This window comes from Micromys minutus, assembly GCF_963924665.1.
Source record: "Micromys minutus genome assembly, chromosome: 1".
Lineage (NCBI taxonomy): Eukaryota > Metazoa > Chordata > Mammalia > Rodentia > Muridae > Micromys > Micromys minutus.
In genome coordinates, this window is record NC_137969.1 from 91,556,870 (window position 1) to 91,581,872 (window position 25,003).

The 25,003-nt window shown below is 41.8% G+C and overlaps 1 protein-coding gene across 1 annotated transcript; it reads left to right on the forward strand.

The window, feature by feature from the left end:
- The first annotated feature begins 3,643 nt into the window (after nucleotides 1–3,643).
- On the forward strand, nucleotides 3,644–18,169 carry FAM240B (family with sequence similarity 240 member B). Its single transcript, XM_080941998.1, has 3 exons — nucleotides 3,644–3,732; nucleotides 14,272–14,416; nucleotides 17,802–18,169. Exons 2-3 carry the CDS (start codon nucleotides 14,274–14,276, stop codon nucleotides 17,893–17,895), a joined length of 237 nt encoding a protein of 78 aa, XP_080798124.1. The 5' UTR covers nucleotides 3,644–3,732; nucleotides 14,272–14,273; the 3' UTR covers nucleotides 17,896–18,169.
- The last annotated feature ends 6,834 nt before the right edge of the window (nucleotides 18,170–25,003 follow it).

Consider the following 25,003-nt stretch of genomic DNA (forward strand, 5'->3'; position numbering starts at 1 on the left):
AAAAAGGTTTTAAAATATACATTGATCTTTGATCAATTGGTTTGCACAGGTATGATCATCCAGAACAAAGCTGAGGCATGAGTAACAGTTTCGACAGATGTCACTCAAAACTTCACATTTGAATTTGAAGTCAACTACCTCAAGTCAGTTAAAATAAGACTCCTATCCACCTTCAGAGCAATTTTTACCTAATCCATTTGAGCTCAGGATGTCCTTTCAACTGTAGACTGGCGATTGATTGTAATTATTATGAACTCTGAGGCCACAAGTTCCAAAATCACATTCACACAGGCCCCACCTGCACCTTGGGGGATCTGTGGTAGTAAATTCTGAAGTAGAGGCCAATGGTATAAAACTGAAATCCATTTTTATTTACAAAAGCTACTTATAAGGTTTTCTACAGGGCACCCTACCCCTAGCAGCCTATCATAGGTAGAAGGCACCAGTGTAGAGCTGTTGACAACTCTGCTGAGCAAGGGGAGGTGGAGCTCTTTCTCAAGAGGCGCTTTTAACTCCATGGTCACAGCAGCTCCATGTGGTGGTTCATGTGGGAGTCAACAAGCTTTCTGTGAAGAACAAGTGTGGTTGAAATTAAGAGGGCTAACACAAAGCCTGTCATTGGACGAGAAGAAAGGATGGGCGGGGACAGTTTTAGAAGGGGAGGAAGGAGCCAGAGCAGGGAAGAAGCAGGTGGGAGCGACGATGTGGAGGCAGATGTTAATATTCTTCTCTGCGTGTAGATACAGGTTGATATGAATATTTGATAAGAGATGGAGTGTGGTGTTTTCTATCATATGGTGGCTTAATCGAATGTAAGAGAAAGTGCGGTGACTAGGAGCACCAAGCCCGGGGTTGCCACACTGGGGCGGTCGAGGACCATCCTGGTCAGAGGCAGCCAGGATCTGAACCCCGCGCAGGACTGCAGTTCGCAGATAACGCGGCTCTGCACAGAGCAGAACGCGCAGGAACAGGGCGCTGCCTTTTTTAATATTTACCGCTACAGTCAAGTCACTACTAAATTTCATTCTAGACAATTCCTAAATAAAAAAGATGGGTCTGTAGGCACGAGGGTGTAATTTACAAAAACAGGCAATGTCCGTACAAAGCCAAATGTCCAAACAAAAACTTCTGTATGAATTTTATAACCACATAATTCACAAGAGTCAAAAAAAAAAAAGTGAAAACCTCTCAACTGTATGTCAATCAGTGAAATAATTAACAAAATGTGGTGTGGGCTGAGGATGCAGCGTAGTAATTGAATACCTGCCTCGCATGTGTGAGGACCCAGGTTCACTTCTAGAACCACCAAACATTTTTTTAAATTATATCTTTGGGGGAAAGGGGTTGCTTTGGGGGGATTTATAATTTTCCATTCAAAAAGAAAGAGGAAGTTTTAAAAATAAAATAAAAATTTGAAATGTAAAATGAGGCATATCCATTCTGTGCATAAAAAAGAAAAGTTTAAATTAAAGCCTAACTAAATCTCTAATTCCACAATAAGGGCAAAGAGGGGATTTATTCATGCCAAAAACTACACTCGGGACAGTATGCCTTGAAGTCTTGAAATAATAGGTGCTTGCACATCCCTGCTTTTCTCCTGACCCTGTTTGGGCACTAACTACATGTTACACCTTCCAGAAGGAGTCCGGAATAGGTTCTGACATGAATGCCTGTCTCTCATTTCTTTCTCTTTCAAATAAACTTTCCTTTCTTAGTAGGGGAATGGGCAGAAGTGCTGTGAGTTTTGTCTGAGACGGGGGCTTACTTGTAATTGCTGAATGAGATCATTTAAGGCAAGAAATGAGAGTTCAACAGCCTCGGTTCAGATCCTAACTCTGCCACCCTTCAGTTATGTATGTGATCCTCTCGCTGAGCAAGTGTCTTCCCAATAAACAGATCCAAATGTGGACAACCCTACCCTTGTAGATTAAAATCTTGATTGAACTAAGAAGAACATAATGGATAGCTCTTTAAAATGGATCAATTGGGGCTAGAGCAATGACTTGGTGATTAAAGGCACCTGTCACTCTTGCTTAGGACCCAAGTTTGATTTCCATCACCAACACAGTGGTTTATCTAGGTCCAGTGAATCTGAAGGCTTCTTCTGACCTCTGAAAGTAACCAAGCATATAAGTGATCCACCTATATACATGTGAACAAAATACATTTGAAATAAACTAATAAATCTAATGAAAAATTAAAAGAGCAATTGTTAGCTACAAGATTTTCTGTCAGTGGATTAAATGTTTGCAAAATTTTTTTTTGTTTCCCTTGAATTTTTTTCTCATTGTTTCAAATAAGAATGAAGAAAAGAATGAAGAATCTCATGTAATCAATACAGTCTTCGTAGCTTTTGCACCATATGATAAAGAGAAAATGAAAAGAAAAGGAGAGAAGAGAAAAAGGAAAGGGAAGAAAAGGGGAGGAAAGAAGGGAAGAAAAGAGGGAAGGAGGGAGAAAAGAGAGAGGGAAGAAAGAAGGGGAAAGAGGAAAGGGGAAAGAAAAAAGACAATTATAGTGATTAGCTATTTAGTTTTACTATATTTTCTTTACTTGAAAATATTCATAAAATACTAACATTCATTTAAAGTTTTAAGATATAGACTTTGTTGTGAATCTCATTGTGATTTCGATGTATTCCTTGGAAATATTTTCATTGCGTTCTTTTAAATTGTTGCTTGTGTGCAGAGAGTTCCAGAAAAAAAAAAATTCAAGCTAACTTTTCTTTCCTGTAATTAAAAAGAAAATTCTGTTGTGGAACTTTTTTCTGCTGTTGAATTAAGCATCCAGTTTATAGTAAGTGCCTTTACTAAGGTACTTTTACAGACTCAACATTAAATATTGCCATTTCAGCAAGTTGAAATCTGCATATCAATATTAGATGAGTTGTCATGTGTAATGTGAGTTGCAGATTTATAGTCCCACTGAACCAAGTAATGGGTTTGCAATTAGCAGCATAGTCAAAGGATTTGATGAAAACCAGAGCTATTTCTGTGACCAGATCAGTGACTGTTCCAAATGTTTTTCCTAAGGACAAAGTGTGCTTCTCCGTGATGGGACAAGAGCCACTCTAAAAGGAGAAGTCGATCTCACTTGGATGCATTTGATTGGAAAGCACTCATGAGGGGTCAATTCCTTCCCAGCTGGTAGAGTACTAGCAGGCCGTGATATGTCATCACCGATTCTATTCAAGGATTAATGGCTCCAAAGAACAAGATGCCTCACTAAATCTTCCTGTAAGATTATACCCAAGTGTGGCTCGCCCCACCATTCCAGTCCCTTTTGCACACTAAGGGGCAGAGAATGGCTTTTCACAAGTCACAGAGCAACAAGGCAAATGGGTAATCCATGCGTGTTCTAAACTACCTCTCTAGGTTCAGGCCAAGTCATAGCATTCATGAGAAACTGCCAAAACAGAAGCTTGCCTGCTCAGGAGCAGGCAGGGGAGGGAGAGATGGGGTTTCTTTAGAACCATCTCTCACCATGAGGGAAGGCTACTGTGTCCCTGGAGAGATATTGCCTGATTCTACTACTAATTTGGCTCGAATGACCTTGAAAGGCTGAGGGATTTCTGTCAGTCCTTCTACTCCATGTATAAAAGGCTCCAACCATGAGGTTTCAGAATAGTGCCTGTGGCTTTCCCCAAGCGGAGCAGAGGAGGCAGAAACCAGGACACTTGCCCTTCTTTACACCCTAGCAGGACATCAGTTCACCCGCCGATCCATCTTTAAGGTACTATGCGTTGAGCTTGTGCTGTCAGGTTGTTGGGCACACAGGTTCTGTGGCCGGTTGAAATGTCTTTTATGAGGTGAGGGGGTTTTTTGGTCTTGTTTTTAATCTCTGGTTTTCTTTTTCCTTAAGTGTTAGTGGTGTGTGAATTTCAAGTTCGAGAGTGTGAAAAAGACAAGAATCGGTGTCAGTCTCACAGAGTGAGGCTCCGTGAAGATTAACCAAAATATGGAATATATCTTGTGTTGATTGATGGGTAAATTTAGTCCCAAGAAACTTGGTTAGAGGTGCCAGACCACAGAAGTGCCTCAGGAAGCCGATAGATAGGAGGATTAAAAATTAATTTGAGGTTTTTGCTTGACTGTGTAATCTGGGACCTGGGAAATTAAACCGTAGAATTTCGTTTGTATTTTCACAGTTGACTATCCTGTGTTTCTTCATTAGAGAGATTGCATGAGTCCTACAGAGTCAACTTACGACAAATGTCACCTAAGTGGCTATTTAGTGTAAAGTCATTCTGGCAATGTGTTCTAAGACTCTTAAGTGAAGTTAATCAGTAAAGTAAATTTGAGAACCACCAGCTGAAACCTAACAAAGAGGTGCTCATACCTATAACCCCAACACTTGGGAAGATCATGATTTCAAGCTCACCCTCATCTATATGATGAGTTTGAGACCAGCTAGGCTAGCTATAACAAACCGACTTTCAAAAAAAAAAAAAACAATCAAAATGAAAAAAAAATTTTTTGAGCAGTCTCTTTTGCTAAGGGTTGGTCTATTTCTGTTTGCCTTCCCAAGGCTGCCAGATGGCCTCATTTGGAAATGAAGAAGCTGAAACCCAAAGTCCATACAATTTTGACAGTGTAATCTTACCTAGAACTTAATGCTGGCAGTTTCTCTAACTACTCATGTCAAGAAGACCCCAGGGAATACACACATGCACGCATGCACACACACACACGTGCATACCTCAAATTCATAAACTCATAATGAGGAGACTGAAGTATCCACCGAAACTTAAATAAGAATGTAGGTCAGTTAGTAGGCTGCTTGCCTGGGGTGCACGAGACTCTAGTTTCTATACCTATGTGTGTGTGTGTGTACTTGTGTGTGGGAAGCCAGTGTGGACATACAGGGTCTGGCTCTATCACTCTTAGTTTTATTCCCTCGAGACAGGGCCTCTCAGTGAAACTGAAGCTATCCGTTGAACACCAGACTGACTTGCTAGTGAGCTACCTCACCTGGGATCTGACTGTCTTTGTCCCTTGTTGCTTGGGTTACCAGCACAAGCAGCCATTCCTAACTTCGACAAGAGTATTTGGCATTCAAACTCAGGTCTTCTCATCCACTGAGTTGTCTCCTGAGACCTGAATTTTGTTGTTCTTCATCTGCATTCCGGGGATTGAACTAGTGTTTACAAAGCAAGCACTTTACCAACGAGTAATCCCTCAATGTGTTCAGATGCTTCTACAAAAAATGTCAATATCAGAGTGGCTAGGGTCCACTGCCTCAGAGGAGATGTATAGCCGCTTATCACTCTTCCTATTGAGAAAATAAAGGCATTGACTAGTGACATCTGAAGGCCACTGGTCTGGCAGTTTGTGGAAGGGGATCAAGAGACAGTTTCTCCCAGAACCTAAGACAAAGCTACTTGGTCTACAGAGAGCTCACTAGCCCATGTTGGGATCAAAACTTGGTCACTCAAAGACCTGTCTGGCCAGCAGGCATGTTTTGACATTCTGTCTCATGTTTTTAAGTGTCTTAAAATTCATTGCCAATATTTTAAAATAAGATTGAACCTTTTTAAAAATATGTATATTATTTATAACTTCTTTTGGAAAAACCTAAAATATCGGTCAACACTCTGTTGGCTAGAGGCATCTGGAACTGAGTGCCATGTCCACCGTAAAGCAGTGCACATTCTAGAATTTTCAAGAGTCTTCTGAACACACTGTGCTTCTGGTTTGCAGCTCTTGGTTTGTCTGTTATTAAAACAATAAAGGATGCAAAGTAAGGTTTTACTAAGCATTAGCCATGCCAGAAAGCTTAACATTTGGGCCCTGCCATTTCTTCAGCTGGAAGCTGACTTTGTGTATACATTATTCCACTTCACAGATGAGGAGATGGAGAAAAATGCACAGGACCTGTCACTGCTAGTCGGGGCTCTTTCTGTGACAGATCCATGGCATGGCTCCAGGACAGAATGCCTCTAAGTGCAGCCAGGACTCCTTAGCCAGGACACCTCCAGTGGTAGAAAGCATATGTGTAATATGAGGCACCTTTTTTAACTTTTTACTTTTTATTTTAAAATAATTTAAAATGTGTGTGTGTGTGTGTGTGTGTGTGTGTGTGTTTCTGGGAGATGACGACGCACACTAGTGTTTAAACATGCTAGCCTGGCATCCACCTCTGTGCTGCCTGGTCTTAGTCGTTTTAAGGAACAATGGTCAGATGCTTTGTAGAATGAGGCTGAATTTTAACTCACCTCAAATTTTCTTGTTTATTTGTTTTGTTTATCCTTTTACAATGTTATTCATAATTGTGTTGCTTGATCAAAATCTCTTCTGTCCTCCATTATCTCCTATCCCTTTCCCCTCCCACCAAATCCCTGATTCTTGCCAAGTTCTCTGCCTGTTTTCATGTCCTTTTAGATTTTATGCATATATGCGTGACCTGCTGCCTTTAATTAGGGCAGCCTGCAGGAGCATGGATTAGGAGTCATTTACTTGAGTGGGAACAATGTAACCAATGTGTAATTTCCCTAAAAAGGTACTGAAGGGACAACACAGCCTAAGGCAGCATTGTGTGAAAGCAACAGTAGCCACTTTGATATGACCCTTACTTACATAAGGTGTTCCTTGTTTCTGCTCTGTGAAGTTACTATTTTCCCCTCAGCCACCACATGCCCCACACTCAGTAAGAACCAGCAAAGTGAGCTAGCATCTCATTTCAAAGCCTCCACTGAGAGGAGTCAGTGGCCAAGCCACTACTGTGACCTCCTTCAGGTTTCATCTGCTGTCTTTGGTTAAGCTTGGTGTGCCTCAGATAGACTGCCCTCCTGGTTTTCCAACCTCTTCTAAACACATTCACTGGGAATCTCCTTCCTTTCATTTGTCTACTATAAACGTGTATATCAATCCGAAGTGTTATATGTCGTTTTGTTTCTCAAATTCTAATCTTGGTAATGGATACAAGAAAAAAAAAACTCTTTGCCCTTTCAAAGTTCCCTAAAGCTGGTTAGATTTTTTTGTTGTTGTTGTTTTGTTTGTTTTTTAAGTTATCCATGTTTTTGGCTCTATAAAATGTTTAGTACAAAGGGTCTTAAAGTCAAAACTGTTTATTTATTTACAGTATGTTGGGTTTATCCTCAATTTATTTACAGATGTTGGGTTCTACATAAGAGACTGGGGACTAAATGGGGAAAAAATGGGAAATGTGCTTTTTTTTTCTTTTAAGGACACAAAAGTAAATTTTTATTCTTTTTATAAACATTTTTAGTATGTGTGGGCACATATACATATTCATAGCATGTATGTGGAAGTCAGAGGAAGACTATGGAAGTTGGTTTTCTCCTTCTATCTCTGGGTCCTAGAGATTGAACTCAGTTTACCGGGCTTCGAGGTAGGCATCTTTACTAGTTGATCTATCTGGGCAGCCCTGGAAGAAGTGTTTCTTTAATGTTTCACACACATCTCAAGATTACAAACTGTTACAAGGATAACTCAGGGCTGAAGACATGGGTAAGCAGTAGAGTGCTTCCATAGCATGGGTTTGATTCTGAGCCCTGAAGAACAGAAAGAAAAAAAAGAAAAGAATTCAAAGAACTCCCAGAACCCCAAGCCCAGACACATCTGCAATCACCTGCCTTATCTCCTATACTTTTCTTACCCATTTGTGAATAAGGTGCTACATCATGACCTTTAACCCCTACATACTTCTGTGTGTTCTTTCTGTAATACTCACAGCTCCATTGCTAGTTGGAGAAAATTAGACAACCCTGGGGATTAACACGGAGTTTCTCTCATGTAGTGCAGGCTAGCCTCAAAGTCCTAATCTTCTTGCCTCCACCTCCCAAATACAGTGATTGCATGCCTGCCTAACCTACTGCCATCTTAAAGGACAGAAATCTGTTCCATATAGCCACTGTGAGGGGAAAGATGAAGAGAGTGGGGGCAGGGGGATATGCTCCATGGAGGTGCAGTGAGGCATGGGGGCAAGGAGGATGCCTCTGGGGGAGCCATGTTGGGAATTCCTTCCCCCTGAGGGACCAGCCACATGATGGTATAGTACAGAATAGAGTTTTTGGGGCATGGTGAGGGGAGTTAAGGGACCAATAGGGGCAGAGAGAGAGAGAGAAGAGAGAAGATGAGTGGAGAATTAGAGGTTGGCCATGAGCAGGTGGAGAGAGATGGGGAAAGAGAATGGGGAGAGGAAGGGAAAGGGGGGAGAGCAGGGACAAGAGACAAAGAAAGCAAGAGACCAAGAGAGAGAGGAGGGGGCAAACAGCATCCTTTTATAGTGTCAGGTAACTGGGGCGGAGCATACCTGGCTGTTGCCAGGTAACTGTGGGGTGGGGTTTACAGAATCCCAACAGCCATGATTTTTTTTTTTTTTTTTTGAGGAAACAAAAAATTAAACACACTCAACCTGATATAGTTGTAATCATGAGAATCATATACAAAAATACCCAGAACAGGACCAGCAACATGGCTTAATGGATAAAAATGTTAATTCAATTCCTGGAGTCTACTAAAAGGTAGAGGGGAAAACCAGCTCTGTAAAGTTGTCCTCTGACTTCTACAGGTATACTGTGACACACATGCCCTGCCCATTCAATAATAATAATAATAATGTATTTTTTAAAACCAGAATGACATTTATGTGACCTTCTGGCCTCTAGACTTACTTAAATTGGCTGCTCTTGATTTTAAGCTGTTAGGGTAAATAACAGAACAGTTAAGCTGAGTGTCAAAACGAAGACGTTGACTTCTATTCTTAGTGAACCTGGGGACTGAAGGAAACCAAGGAGACACGAAATACACCCACAGCCTCTCCTAAGAGGCCACTCCCTTCTAACTGCACTCACCTGAGGATGAAATCAACAAGCTGAAACTCTTAAGTGGAGAGGTAAAAGACCTGAAGGTTGCTTTTTTGTTTTGTTTTGGTTTGGTTTTTAAGCCAATTGAGACACCTGAGGTGAAAATTCCTCTAGTAAAACATCAGAGTTTAATATTAGTGCAGTAGCTCAGGAGAGACAGCCTCCAAAGGTTTGCGCATCTACATGTGGCTTCATGTTTCTTATTTCTGAGCTATTGAATTACTGCTGGTCCTTCCACTGAGATCGCAGAAGCGTCCGCATCTTCCCAACCCCCAGAGAAAGCAGGTGGATCGTGCAGTGTCTTTGCATTGTCACAGGAGCGCAGAGATGTGTGTATATGGTTCATGATTTCCTGTCTGTCCCAGAGTAAGTGCTGAGACAGTGAGTCACAGCTGAGGGGAATCAAAATGAACCCATTTAAATCAAAATGAACCATTCCTGCCTTTGAGTTTTTATTTTCCTGACATTGCTATCAATTCTTTCTCTTCTTTTTTTTTTTTTTTTTTTTTTTTTGATATGAGATCAAGTACCTCAGGCTGGCTTCAAGCAAGCTCTGTATTGAAAGATGATCTTAAACTTCTGACCCCCTCAGCATCTACTTCACAAGAGCTAGAATTCCGGGTGGCTCATTTGGTACTGGGGATTGAACGCGGAGGTTCATGTATACTAGGCAAGCACTCTATCAACGTGGCTACATTCCCAGTCCACAATTCTATTTCTTGGGGACCCTAGCTGCCAGTGCCATCCACTATTGTGCCCCTCACAATCAGTACAACCAAGGAAAGCAATAAGTATAAAACAGATTAAGAGCTAAAGAAACTAGAGAGAGGATCTAGCCTAAGTCAAAATGCACTTTATGGTAAAGAAGTTGTCATATTGCTAAAATCTGAGCTTTGATCTCCCACCAAAACAAGCAGCTATGAATAACCTGTGAGGGATGAGGGCAGTTGCAAGTGACGACAACTCTCATTTTTAGTAGATCAGTCACTTCTTCAGCATGCTTGGCATCACACAGTGAGTGTGTTTATTCATCCTGACCACAAATGCAACATCCCAAGTGGTCCCAGAAGCTTTGCTAAAGGCATCTGTCCAGACTCTAACACTGGGCCTTGGACAAAAGGGGAGCTTCTTATTCTATCATCTCGGGTTTTCTAATCCTAACAGCCCAGCAACAGAAACAAATAAACCTTAAGTGTGAGCTGAGTCAGTGTGGAATGAAGCACTTGATATCATGTATGAACCGGAGTTGACGAGAGCCTACGTAAGTGGTGGTTCAAGGTGGTTAACATTTTCCATGCTTGCAATGGATGGGCATCCTGCGAACATGTCTGTCGTGTTTGCAGAATAAAAAAAGACGCCCATGAATGAAGTATTGGTCTGTCATGTTTGCAGAATCAAAAAGAAGCCCATGAGTGAAGTACCAGTCTGTCATGTTTACAGAATCAAAAAAAGCCCATGAATGAAGTACTGGGAGCCAGGTCACAACAATTAGTGTCCATTCATTGGGTAATGAAATGGGAACTCTGAGCACAGAAAGCTCCTGCTGGCTCAACTTCATGGTAGTAAGCCCCACAAGGTCCTCATTTTTTTCTTCCCTCGTCCATCTGACGGACAGAACACAGACGTCAGAGCTGGTACATGAGTCAGGGGATGGGAGTGGTGAGGGGAAAGTATGCTCCCTTATGGATGCGGTGAACGAGATTAAAAAAAAAAAAAAAAGTCCAGCGCTGGAATGACGAGCAGAAGAGTCTGGCCAATCCAAATATCATTTGCATGCTCAGCTGTATTATGAGAAAGAGATCTCTGAAGAAGAGCTCAGTAGAAAAGTGGGAGGCAAAAGGAAACTTTGGGGGGCAAGCTAAGAATTCTGTTACTGTTCTTTTGCTAGGGCAAAGTATATGGCGAGATGCAACCTGAGGAAGTTAGGACTTACTTAGGTTTGGAGTTCAAGGGGTTTCAGGCTATTGTGTTGAGAGGGCATGGTGGCAGGAATGTTAGACACTTGCACACATCACATCTGTAAGCAGGAAGCAGATAGCAGACCGGAAATGGGTCAAGCTGTAGAATCCCAAGGTCCACAGTCCCCAGTGACCCATTTCTTCCACCAAAGCTCTACCTCCTAAAGGTTCCACAGCCTATCAAAACAATGCCAACTAGTCAAATGTAACCAAACTGCAGCACTGAAGGAGAAAGTTCAAGGCTAACACTATGAATAGAGAATACACCCCCAGGCCCTGAGGAGCAACAGGCAGGCCTCAGACTACACTCAGCAAAAGCCATCTTTTCTATGGCCAAGATGAGGCTATACTCTGCTTTGAACACATTGTGTTGTGAATGCAAACAGTGCAGGCAGCACTCAGGACCGCAGGGTGCCCACCATTGCCTTCCTCGTTACGTAGTTCATGACCCTTTCCTAAGATGAAGCCCCTCCACGGAAAGAGAATCTCTAAGTCCTTTCTGATCCAAAATGGCCAGCATGCTGCAGATCTCTAATAGTCTTTTATCCAATTTGCCTTGGGCACACTCAGACTCAGTTTACCCTTAGGAGTATAAACTTCTCTTCTTTCAGCTGATCTAATTTTCTTAATTCCTGGATCCCCTAATGCCTTGCCTGCTAGAAGAGGTGTCCTCCACACCTAACTCACCTTCCAGTCAAATGGAGAGATGTCCGACTGAGGTGACCAGCTGGTGCCTGCTGGACTCTCCTCTCTTCTCTATGATGCTCTCTCTTTAGCTTTAAATGCTCACTCTAAATTTTGATGAAAGAAAACGTTTCTGTAAGTACTTATTTGACCAAACTATCCTTTTTTATGAGTACCAAATATGTTATTTGAATTTTCAAGTTTTAGAAGAAGGGTTTGGGACTATAGCACAGTTAATGGGATGCTTACCTAACAAGTGCGAGCCCTGCGTTCTATCCCCAGCATTGTATAAATCTAATGTGATGTGCAAGCCTATAATCCTTGAAGGTGAAGTGAAAAGATAAGCATATTATAGTAAATCTGAGGCCAGCCTGAGCTGTATGAGACTCTGTCTCCAAAATAAGTGTTTGTAATAAAGGAATTTATGACTAAATTACACATCTAAGGAGTTCTTACTTTACATCTACATAAACTACAAGTTGTGAGTATAAACCTTTTCTTCCAGCTCAGCATAAACAGTATTTTTGTTCATTGGGGGGATGGATGGATGGATGGATGGATGGATGGATGGATGGATGAATGGATGGATGGTTTTAGTGTGTGCCTGTGAACACACATTCATGCATGTACTTGGGAATCAGAGGACAACTTTTAAGAATCAGTTCTCTCCTATCTTGTTCAGATGAGATGTTTCTTGTTACTTCTGCTGCATTACAGACTGGAGCTCTCTGGTCCCACGGGTTTCCTGGTGATTTTTTTCTTTCTCCACTTCCCTTTCAGCTTTAGGAATGTTCAAACTACAAATGTGAGCCATGGCACCTGGTTTTTAACATGTGCTCCAGAAATTAAACTTAGTGTTATGCAGCTGACACTTTTGCTCACTGATCCACCTCTTCAGTCCAAGCAATATTTTCTTATCTCACATGTATACGCTCAGAAAATGAAATACCTCATATTCTCCTGTAGGTCCAACTAAACCCACAGGGAATCCAAGTGCATGGAAGGGCAACCATTCCACCTCTTAGGTCTATGAATAAAAATGTAAAATCTAATCTATTTTTGTTATTGGTTTCTCTTCCAATGTCCAGTGACTAGAAATTTCTTGGAATTTTTTACACTGAATACATTGGCATGGAAATAAAAGTAAATGAAGTTATGTATGCCCTTGGAGACAGGAGACTGCTGTGTTCAGGCAGCAAGAGAGCCCAAGGTTCACACACGCACACACAGAGCACTGTCCCTGCCTGGAGAAATCTCAGTAAGTCACCAGAATTGAACACTTCTCTTGCCCAGAAAGGGCAAAAGAAATCCCCTTTCTGACTTTCTCTCATTGTTTAGGTCCCAGGATATTTTAATGGACAATTTTTGTTTTTCTTTTAATAAGAAAAAAAAAGTCATTGGGGGAAAAAATCACTAAATTGATTAATAACTGAACACCTATTAAATGTTTCAAGTCACCCAAAATACCAAGATCAAATAGAACCCACTAAGTCACAAACATTTAAACACTGAGGTGCCTGTCAGTCATCGGAGAGCTCCGAGATCTTCAAGAGAGAGAGAATGCAGTCACTTTGCCCTTTTCAAAGGACAGGAGTGAAGAGAGAACTCTGAAGCTGTATGGCCTAAGCAAAGTTAACTAATGCTTCTGAGCATCAGCTTCCTTGTGTGCAAAATGGGAAATTAATTAGCTCACGTTAGCCATTTGAAATATAGAGTCTTCTATGAAGGTGAGCAGACCCAGCTCTATTTTAGTCACTAGGAAGGCTAACTATTCCTCAGCATCCTCATCTGGACAATGAGTATAGAACCTCCCCTCTCCTCACAGAGCAGCACCAAAGAGCAACAGTGCAGTGAATAGAAGATGCCTCTCACACATCTTGCTCAGAAAAGAACAGAAGTCACTTCACTGTGAGAGAGGACAGGGAAATACAACATCTGCTGAGCACCTTTGGCTCTGCAACTAGGTTCAGAGGGTTTCTTTGTCTACTCATGTTATACATATACACACAAACTAAAATAAGTCACAGGGTTTTTTTAAGTATAATTAAAATGATTTTCAAACATAAAATCAAAATGTGGCAAAGAATTTAACAGGAACATTGAAGAAAGAGACTTCAAGTGATGAGCTGGGGGGAAAAAGGTTACCAGGCAAAATATGCTTGCTGGGCAAGCATAAGAAACCGATTTTGAATCACCAATGTCCATGTAAAAACCATGTATAGTGGTATCCCCACACTGGGAGGATGCAGAGACAGACAGATTTTAGGAGCATATTGACCAGCCAGTCTAGCCAAATCAATAAATTTCCAATTCAGTGAAAGCCTCTGTCTCTCTGGTCTCCACATGAGCACACATAGGCAAGTGTATACACACACACAATTACAAGTGATTAAAAGATTTTTCAAATCAATAAATTTATAATAGGTTAAAATTTGATTGACACCAGGTATATCATTTGAACAAATTTTATTTTAATTTCTGTGTTTTAGAATCATTTACATTACTACAACTTCTCAGTACTTGCAGTGTAGTAAAATGGCTAAAAGGCAACACAAAAGGCAGCTGCTTAAGAGTCGGTTCACCTTCAAGGGCCCCAGATGACTTTCTGTCGTTGTTCAACTGTTTTCAGTATAGTTTTTACATGATTATTATTTTTGTCTGCAGTGCAAACGTAGAGTCTTTCCGTTGAGTACGTAATGACAGAGGTGTCTCTGAGCCAAAACTAAGCTGGATTCAAGCATATCTCAAATCCAAATGCCTCTACTTACCGTCCTGGGTTATGCTTTTTCTTTCACGTTGCAGGGATGAACAGCCAGTACATGCGCAGGGAAGTCTTCTGTTGCGAGACCTGCGATGAGCTCAAAAGCTTCTGGGAAAAGGAGATTCGCAAACAGACTTGTTACCGAGAACTGGAAGAAGATCGCCAGGGGAGAAGCGCTCTGAGAAAGTATGGAAATTGCTTTTCTATCGTGGGTTTCCTTGGACTACACAAGGTGTGGAGGGGTCTCAATTCTTTCATCATTCACTGATATGAGCAGTGGAGGCTGGATGCTATACTACAGAGGGAGGAAACAAGAACAAGATATCCAGGGAAAGAAGTGTGTATTCAACTCACAGGTCCCAGAGAGGTCTCTCCGTACACTGCTTAGATACATCAAAGAAGGAGCAGGTTTTAATCAGAACATAGGAGCCAGGGAGAAAGTATAAACCATATCCTTTGGGAATTTCCATGACAAAGCAAAAAAGACTGGGCAGTTCAAGGGTGGCTAGTTTGAACAAACCCAATGGCTTCTGACTGGCTTGCCTCCAGGGCTAGCCTAGGATGCTTTCCAAAGGGGAGCACCATGGCAGGTGTGGAAGTTGAATATGGAAAAGTTGAAGCTACAGACTTGTGTGTAGATAGTTTGGAGATTGGCTGGGCCTTTTGCTAGTTCTAAGAATGTAGCTTAGTTGTTAGAGAGCTTACCTAGAATGTACAAAGTCCTGGGTCAGATACCAGCACCAGATAAAGTGTGATCCAAACACTTGTAATCCCAGCACTGGACACGTAGAAGCAGACGGTTCAGAAGCTCAAAATCATCTAGCTACATTATATGGGACTCTGGCTTATAAAAGAGGTTGAGGAATTAGTCCTGGAAGAGGCAGTCTCTCTCCAGCCAGGACTCTTTTAAAAAAGAAGTCAGAACATAAAATACAGAAAGTCAGAAATCAAGGTTAATAGAACCACTCAGTATTGCCTGTCGTTATGGGCTTTCTTTAATGCATCTAAAGCCTGCTTCTCACTGAGCTGTCAGCACAGCTAATATTTTACAGCCAGAGAACTATTTGCAGTGGAGGGCTCTCTTGCCCTTTGTAACATGTTCAGCAGTATTTCTTGCCTCAAAACATCAACTGTCAGCAGGATTCCCATTCCACATTGAGGGAAAGGTTCCTGGAGGCCAAAGTGGTCCCTACTGAGAACCAATAGCTTATACATATCAACAATAATTTCTTCAACATAAACAAAAGTCAGGTTCTGGGTTGTCCAGATGGCTCAGCAGGTAAAGGCACTTAAGCCTGAAGACCTGTGTTGTTCCCCCGCAATCAACATTTGTCTGAAGGAGGGAACTGACTCCACAAAGTTTCCTTCTGACCTTCATATATTTGCCTCTTCTGTGTGCCTTTCAACTTTCAGACCTTGGTTATTAACATGCTACAGGCACAGCCATTGCCAAACACAAGGCTAACCCTTCGGATTCTTTCTATGCCTTCCTGGGTCAACAATTAAGACGTTTTAAATAAGAAGCTTGAGACAATGAGACAGCTCAGCAGGTAAAAGCAAGAAAGAGTAGAAGAGGGGAACCAACAGTGGACGTTATCCTCTGACTTCCACATGTGCCTGAGCTCGTACACACACACACACACACACACACACACACACACACACACACACACCAATAATAAAAGTAGTTAATAATAATAATAAAGTAGTAGTCATTAATTTTAAGTTAAAATTTGAAAAGAAGTTGACGTCCTGGAGCTTTCAGAATATTTTTTATTGAGTTGATTGAATGTAGCATCTCACCTTTAGAAATTTCTCAGGAAAGTAGGATAGAAAAGGATATGACAAGAACTGGAAACCGTATATTCATTTTGATATTGTTCATAAGAGAAACAATGTGCATACATTGTTTCCTTCCTTCTTCTTTATAGATTTCCATTTTGCTGTACATATTGCCTAACCTCCAGTACCTCCAGATTCTTTTAGATTATTTTGTTTAAAGATTTATTTATTTTCATTTTATGTGCCTGAGTGCTTGTCTCCATGAATGTATATGTACAACACATGTATCTAGTGTTTGAAGAGACCAGAAGAGGAAATGGAATCTCCTGGAACTGGAGTCACAGGGGGTTGTGAGCTGGTGTGGGTGCTGGGACCCAACTCAGGTCCTCTGCAAGAGCAGCAAGTGCTCTTAACTGCTGAGCATCTCTCCAGCCCTCTTCTCATCCTTTGATTGATCAGAGACCACAGATTACTTTGTCATCTTAGTGTGCGTTTTCTATTGATCCGTCTACTTGTTCCTTTTTTCAGGGTGTGTTAATGATGGTGACTCTGTATCAAATACGACTTAAAATCAGGTCCTCCAACCTCATTCTTCTTCAAACTTCTTTTGGCTAATCTATTTCTTTTCTTGCTTTTGCACATAAAATTGATTGATTTTTTTTAATGAAGTCTTGCTATGTTTACCCAGGCTGGCTTCAATCTCTTAAAACGCAAGTAATCCTCTCGCTTCAGTCTTCTGAACATCTAAGCCCACAGACGCCTGCTTTTCTAGCTTGTTGATAACTACAAAATCACTTTAACTGGATGTTTGATGGCAATTTCATTGAATCCAGTATTAATTCGGGAAGGCTAAATTAAATCTACGTATTTGTTGTTGGGATTCTGTAAACCCCACCCCACAGTTACCTGGCAACAGCCAGGTATGCTCCACCCCCATAGTTACCTAACACTATATAAGGGGCTGCTTGCCCCTCCTCTCTCTCTCTCTCTCTCTCCTCTCTTGTGCTCCTGCTCTTTGCTCTCCTGCTCTTGCTCTTACCACTTGCCCCTCTTCTCCCCATCCCCCCTCCCCCACATGCTCATGACCGCCTCTACTTTTCTACTCCTCCTCTTCTCTCTCTCTGCCTCTACTACCCTCTTAATTCTCCCATGACCTGAATAAACTCTATTCTGTACTATACCATCATGTGGCTGGTCCCTCAGGGGGAAGGAATTCCCAACATGGCTCCCCCAGAGGCATCCTCCTTGCCCCCATGCCTCACTGCACCTCCATGGAGCATATCCCCCTGCCTCCACTCTCTTCATCTTTTCCTAACATTGGTGCTGAAACCCAGGACATATCTTTAGATAGATAGATAGATAGATAGATAGATAGATAGATAGATAGATAGATAGATAGGTAGGTAGATAGATAGATAGATAGATAGATAGATAGGTAGGTAGGTAGGTAGATAGATAGATAGATAGATAGATAGATAGATAGATAGATAGATAGATAGATAGATTGATGATAGATAGATAGATAGATAGATAGATAGATGATAGATAGATAGATAGATAGATGATAGATAGATAGATAGATAGATAGATGATAGATAGATAGATGATAGATAGATAGATAGATAGATAGATAGATAGATAGATAGATAGGGATACACACACACACACATACACACAGCATTTATAGTCTTCACTTATTCTTTGGACAGTATTTATGAGAAACAAATGGAAAACACAAATGGACCAGGAGATGTGGCACTAACCAACTGCATGTATGATGTCTCCTCAGGCTTAGGGAAGAGTGGAAGCAGAGGCTGGAGAAGAGGCTGAGAATGCTGGACAATCCTGATGACAAGGAAAAGCAGGCTGACCCTGAGAACTGAGTGCTTTTGGCAAACCACCAAAGGGCATCTTTTTCTAAGAGTTACGCTGACTTACTAGGCAGAACTTCCCGTTTGCTCTCCCATCTGAGAAAGGATTTACATGCAAAGCCCACCTTGTGCTAGTGGGAACTGTTGTTACCCTGCTCATCCCTCTTCACTGGGAGGACAGGGTGACTGCAGGGGCAGAATTCTTGAGCTGCTTTATATTAAAAGCTCTTTGAATTAGCACCCCTCCCAGGTTTCTAAGATCCACGTAGTAAAAGCTTGTTCTGCATTCCCCTCATCCTGAAATCTATGTGCTTTCTCTGAGCTTGCTTGAGGCAATGACCTTAATGAAACCTGGCTCCCTAAAACTCCAGAAATCCGTCACAAAAAAAAAAATCTTTGTCTCCTTTCTTCATTTTTTTTTTTTTTTTTTTTTTTTTTTTTTTTTTTTGGTGTGTGCAGAGATGCCAGCAGAAATAAAAGTAGTATGAATTTTGAAATTTCAATAATATGATCTGAAAATAAACGGAATTCATTTTCTGTTCCTATAAACTTGGGTGATTTTTGTTTTGTTTTGTTGGTTTTTTGGTTTTGACGATCACATTTTATTTGGGCACATACAGTGAAAGTAGACCCTAAATGGTCTTATTTGTCTCACCCTCATGCTTGCTCACCTCAAAATTGACTGCTGTCTGTCAAGATCTTTCACATTTGTCTTAGTCAGTTCTCTGTGGGTACAGCAAGTGTCAGCCCCAGAGTCCTCAGACACATTCTGGAACGTTGAGTCATCGTCATTTAGCTTCCTTCCTGGTCCTGAACGAGCTGACTAAACAAGTGGTGTTTACAGTAGCAAGCATGGGGACTGCTTTGCCTCAGGGTCCGTGAGACAAGGCAGGAGCAAAAGGAGATGGCCTGTAGAACTCCAGGCAGCCAAGACACATAGCTGGCCAGAGGAAATAAAAGGCTGAGTTCAAGACACTCTGAGACAGACCTGGGAAAAGCACATTGTCTAGCCTGCTTCTTTCTGCTTCTTCTGGAAAACTAACAACCCTCATTATGGCCTGTGCATGTCAGGGAGAGCTGGAGAGACTTCCACCACCACCCACAGTGAAATTCAAAAGGCTGTGCTCAGGCCTCTCCTGTGGGCTCTTATTCAACTCACATCCAACATAAAGACCATACACTTGTTCTTGGAAAAAGCTGAGCAAATTTCAAAAGAGGATAATCAGGAAAAAAAAAAAAAAAAAAAAAGCTTTGGTAAGGACCGAGAGCCATGGGAATAAACATCAAGATATCTGACCACATATGAGTCAGGAGAAGTCTTCTGAAAATGTAACACTTAAAGGGAGACCTAACCTGTAAAAATCACTTCACTATGTATGTACACACCTACACAGCACATTACAGACCCTAAGCACACACAGCACAGTGCTATGAGCAAGGGAAGATGTGGACATGAAGAAAAGCAGAAAGGTGCATGGGAAGCTATGGAGAAATGTGTGTCTGTAACAGAACAAGGAGGGCCTTCCTCCATGGAGGAGAGGAAGTAGGGACAGGGGCCTCTAGAGAGAGGCTTGAGAACCTCGTGGTAACATCCATTCCAATTTATAGTTGGGCACTTCCTGCATGCTAGGTAAGCACTCTTCCAACTGAGCTGTCAGTGTACCTAACCCCACCCATTACCTGTTTTCCTACAGTGAGTCTTCCATGTTAAAGTACATACAAACCAGTTGGGCATTAAAACATATGAAGCCCTAAATTGGTATTCTTATTAGAAATCTAAAGGGAAGGTCAGGTCAGGTTCATTAAATAGTCATTATCGAGCCTAAAAACCTTGAAACTATGAAGGGTGAGGAAACAATCTTTGTGTATATGAAAGTGAAAATCTTTTATGTGGTAAAGTGGAGCATGGGCAGACTAGCCCTGGCAGCTTTTCAAGTTTAAATGATCATTTGGCCGCAGCTGGGAAAACGGATTTGAGAGATGACAGGAGATGGCCTGGAGATGAATTAGAAGGTAACGTCTGTGGTTACAGTGATAAAGAATATAGACAAATAGAAAGCATGGGTCTTGCAGATTGGTTGGGTGTTCTTGAGACATAAAACATCTAAAAATATAGATGCTCATTTATCTTAACCAACACTTAGTTAACATGGACTAAATATGGAGAATATGACAACCTAAAAGCTACTGAGCTGGTTCTATTAACAGCCAAATTCACTAACCAGTGAGGACTCTGTGGTACCTATCCTCCTGGGCTTTGGCTTCCTGGTGTAGCAATGTACCCTACTGCTGTGCCTTTCAAGATAGCTGGGTAGATTATCAGGTCTATTGTTTCCTAGCACAGGACTTGGTACAGGGGAAAGCCTTGATGTGTCTGGGCTTTCATCTCCCCCATTCTTCTGTCAGTTCCCAACCTTGGCCCATGGAAAATTCCTGGCTCACCCTAGAGCAGTGATCCCAAGCATGCCTACCCGTCCCAGTTGCTCAGAAAACTGTTTTGAATTCATAGAGTTCCTGGGCCCTACTCTCAAAGACTAAATCTGCTGGTTTCGGGAACTGTGTTTATAACAGAATACATGGGAGATCCTGACACTCAGCTAGACTTGGAACCCAGTTCCCTAGAAGGCACAGGAGATAATGAACCAGCCAAACAGTCTGTTAGTCAGACTTAAGAAGAATATACATTATGTTTTCTCCAGGCTCAGACAGGGGAAGGCCTGGTCAACTCCCAGAGTACGTGAGGTCAGCCTTGGAAGATCAACTAGCAAAGGCAAGAAATAGACTCTGCCTGTCAGAATGGAACTCAGGGAAGGAAAAACAACGGGTAGGCCAGATTAAGTAAGGGGAGGTCCTTAAAATGCTACGGTAAGGAGTTTGGGCTTCATCACACAAGCAATGGAGGCTCATCAAAGGTTTCTAAGCAGACTGGTAACCTGCTAAGAGCTTGTCTTAGTGACCTAGTGAAGTGACGCTGGCAGCAGGGTTGAGAATACACTCTACAGAATGAGGGATTGTCTTCACTAAACCTGTGATTATCCAAACAGCTTTATTTGGAAAATGAAGACTTCGGTGATCCTGAACTCTGGCCAAGGCAAGTGGAAGTACAAATAAGGAATCTAAGTGACAGGAGGCAAGGGTCCCAGAGTGGTCATTTGCTTCTGGTAAACAGCTTCAAACTTGCAGGTTTTATTGCAAAATTAATTTGCACTTTTATTTTAATAGGACCTTACATTCTACCAATTTAGAGATGAGATCAGATGCCACCCCTCAAAAAAAAAATAAAAATAAAAAAAAACTCGAGCTATTTTTACACCTAGCATTGTTGATACTGAGAAAATATAGCAGAAGATTCTTCTTCATTTGGGGACAGCTGAAAAACATCACTCCATGCCAGTGACAGAAGAACCGAAAGCAGCCAGTGTCTCTTTCCACAAGTAATTTAGCTGCAAGATTTCAGAGCAGTGTGCAAGCCCCCAGGGATATTTGGGTGCAAAGGAGCTGAAATGCACGTACCCAGGCAAGGAGATACAATGGCATTCACAGGCTGCTCCACAGCTGGAGACATCACTGTCTGTGGGAGACACTGGTTAGAAAAGATTTACTGTCCAGAGCTGACAGAGGAGATGGGCAGTACCCAGCCGGCTGGGTAAACCAGAGGATCATTTATAATACAACACTGGGCAACCCCACCCCCACCCTAAACACCAAGATAAAGTGAAGACCAGGCACAGGGCCAGGCCTGCAAACAAGACCTTGACAAGGACAGGAGGGGGTACTTTAGGAAGGAGCCCGAGGGGAGTCGGTTCTATTGGCTCTGACTTACACAATACTCTCTCTGAATTGGTAGACTGTAAAGAAAAAAAACGGGATGGTATTACTAACATGAGCTCTGGCTATAATGAACTTTCTTCTAAAATAATAAAATGACTTGCATGTTTGTGGCAAAAAAAATTAAAAATCAAGAAAAGTAAAAGTATATGAATGTCCTGCAGGCTGCCTTTCATCGTGCATATTCAAAAAGATAGGCGAGTAATTTTTCAAAACCTGAGATTATGTCCGTTCTTAGAGCCTATTCTGTTTTAGTTTGTTATAGCCATAATGGAATCAAAGGAGTCAGATCTGCTTTTTGTCACTGTTAAGTAAAATGCATATAGATGTGGGTTATTTGATTGTTATTCCTTTTAATTTTGTTTATTTATTTTCGGGAATGTCACTGTAGCTGACTGGGAAGAGTCTCCAGGGCTAGGATTATAAGCAACTACAACTGGCTCTCTTCTCTCTTGTGTCTTGTCTTTTGGCTTTTCCCTCCCTTTCCTTTCCCTTCCAAGTTCAGGCTAGTCCTAAACTCTGCCTCCCGAGTGCTAGGATTAGAGATGTAGGACACCATGTCCAGTTTACAAAGAGACTGGAGTAGAATCCAGGGCATGCTAGACACTCTTCTACCTGAGCTATATCTCCAGACCATACTATCTGTTTTTAATTAAATTCCTTTTAATACATTTTTTTTAATTTTATGTACAGATGTGGTGTGGAGAGGAGGACTGCCTCAGGTATCTTCAGGCCCCTCCCTCTTTCTGTTTGCGATAAGGCCTCTTATTGACCTGGAGCTTCAATAAGAAAGCAAGGCTAACTGGCCAGACAGTACTGAGGATGCTCCTGTCTCTGCCTTCTGTCTCACCATTACTAGGATTACAGTGGTCACCACCAAGCTCAGTTCTTTTATGTGGGTTTTGGAGATCTAAACTGAGCTCCTCCTATTATGAGTTAAGCACTTTAGAAACTGAGCCATCTCCCAAGCCCTTCTTCCTTTCAAATAAAAATTAAAATTTAATAAAAGTCAGTTACAACATATATTTCTTAAGCATGTCCCACTTTAATAAAATATACAAACAATTCTTTGAGCGGGCTCTGTGACTGCAGGCACGTCATTCATTAGAGAGGGGCACATGTACCCCCCGAAGAACATTTCATATTTCATTGAACAAGTCTCCAACAGACCCTCCAGTTTTCTCCACTTTGAGCAGCACCCTAGCAAGCATCATCATACATGTTTTTTTTTTTTTTTTACATGCTTGTTCAATATCTGCTGAAGTCGAAGTCTAAGACCAAGAAGCTCCTGGCCAGAGTAATCTTCCTCACTGAGGAAATTATTGGCTTTGCCTGCCCAGTGTTCAGCCCTACCTCTCTCCCGTCCCAAAAATGTGTTGGGGAGCAAAAAAAGGAATTTCCTGGCTTCCAATGATCTTCCATAAAAGCAGGGACTGCCCATCTATAGGCAACCGATGTAAGCCTGGGCCACCATCTTCTCTTTAGGAGACACAGAGATGGTCCATGACCAGATGAGTTCAGAAATGTTAGATCTATGAGAAAGGAGAAAGAATTTGAGAGAAAATTGTTGAGTTAGGTAGGTCTTCATGCAAAACATGTATTAATTCTGACAGGCAAGGAGGCAACACAGTATACAGGAGTCTAAAGTAAAAGGCTTCAGTCTTCCCAAGCAGACTTAGCTCATGTATGACCTATACTACATGACAGAGGTAAGGAATGGGGGCCGACATGGCTTAGACTTGGTGATGAATGATACCTTTTCTTTCAGCAAGGTTCTTGGCTAATGTGTGACCTAGAAGACGTTAGAGTTGACAGTCTCTCTCCTTACCCCGTGTCCTGCTATAAAGCAAGGGGGGATGCATATAATTTTACTATGCTAACAAACCTTCTCTGCTTAGGTTACAAAAGACTTGAGTGCTCTAACAGAGAAAAGTCATGGTCTGGGCTTGGACTGAAACCATAAGAAAAGAGAAAAGAGAGATCTCTGTCTTCTGGATCTGCCCACAGTAAAGATGGAGGCTGCCCAAAGTAAAGATGGAGGTACAGTCAGTACATGAGCCTTTGGAGGATGCTTCTCAATCAAATCACCACAGCTGCTTCTCAATACCTGAGACACACTTTAAGCTGTGGCTCTGACCTCCCCTTGGGTAACTCTAAATTAATGCTGAGTGGGAACTCAGAGATGTTATCTATTTCATGCTTCACCTCCCTGTGAAGTCTTATAATGGGAGGACAATGTCAAGAGATTGAGTTTGAGTATAAAAACCTGATTTTAAAATAAATAAATAAAATAAAGAGGACCAAGACCTATAGCTCAGTTAGTACATTGCTTGTCTGCCATGTAGGAAGCTCTGAGTAGGAACCTCAGCACCACAGAAATCAGGCATGGTGGCACTTGCCTGCAAACACAGCACTCAGGAATTGGAGGCAGGAGATTGGAAGTTCAAGGTCATCCTTAGCTACAGACCGAGCTTGAGACTACCTTGGTCGATATGTGACTCTGTCCAAAAATAAGAATAATAATAATGATAATAAAACAAAGAAAGTTAATAGAACTCGCTTCGTGCCAAGTGTGGCCAAATCAGGTTTTTCTCACAATAATTTTTAGAAAACTAAGTTTCCAGTATTTGAAAGAAAATACTGAGCAATCAACAGCCAACAGTTAATGTGTGTCCCAAGGTGGGGCAGCAAGCTGGGAGAGTGCTTAGCGAATGAAGAGAAATCTACAAATCTGGCTTCTAAGTGCTGCTTGCTGGACTGGGACCTAGACTCCAACACAAATAACCAGTTGTTATTTGTAGAGCCTGGGGATTAAATACCATGGCTTTGGAGTCAGGCAACTCAGGGAGTTAATCTCAGTGCTGCCACAGAACAGGCAAGTCAGTTAACCTCTGTCAACATCAGTTTCCTCGTTGCTCTGGTTTGGATAATGAATGTCACCCCGCCCCAAAGAACCGTGTGTTAAAGGCTTGATCCCCAGCCTGGTGCTATGTCATGGTGGTATACTGTCTAAGGGGTGGAGCCTAGTTGAAGGTCCTAAGGTCATTAGGGCTGTGACCCAGAAAACCTGAGACCCTCCCCCCTTTCTCTTTCTCTCTTTGTTCCCTGGGGTTTTATTATTTATTTATTTTATGATTAGTGTGGAGGGCCATAGAGCAGGTTTAGAGGCCAGAAGACAACTTTGTGGAGTCAGCTCTCTCCTACCACTTTACATGGATTCTGAGAATCAAACTCAGGTTTTCCGGGCTTACCAAGCATGCACCTTTCTCAAACGAGCCGTCTAGTAAACCAG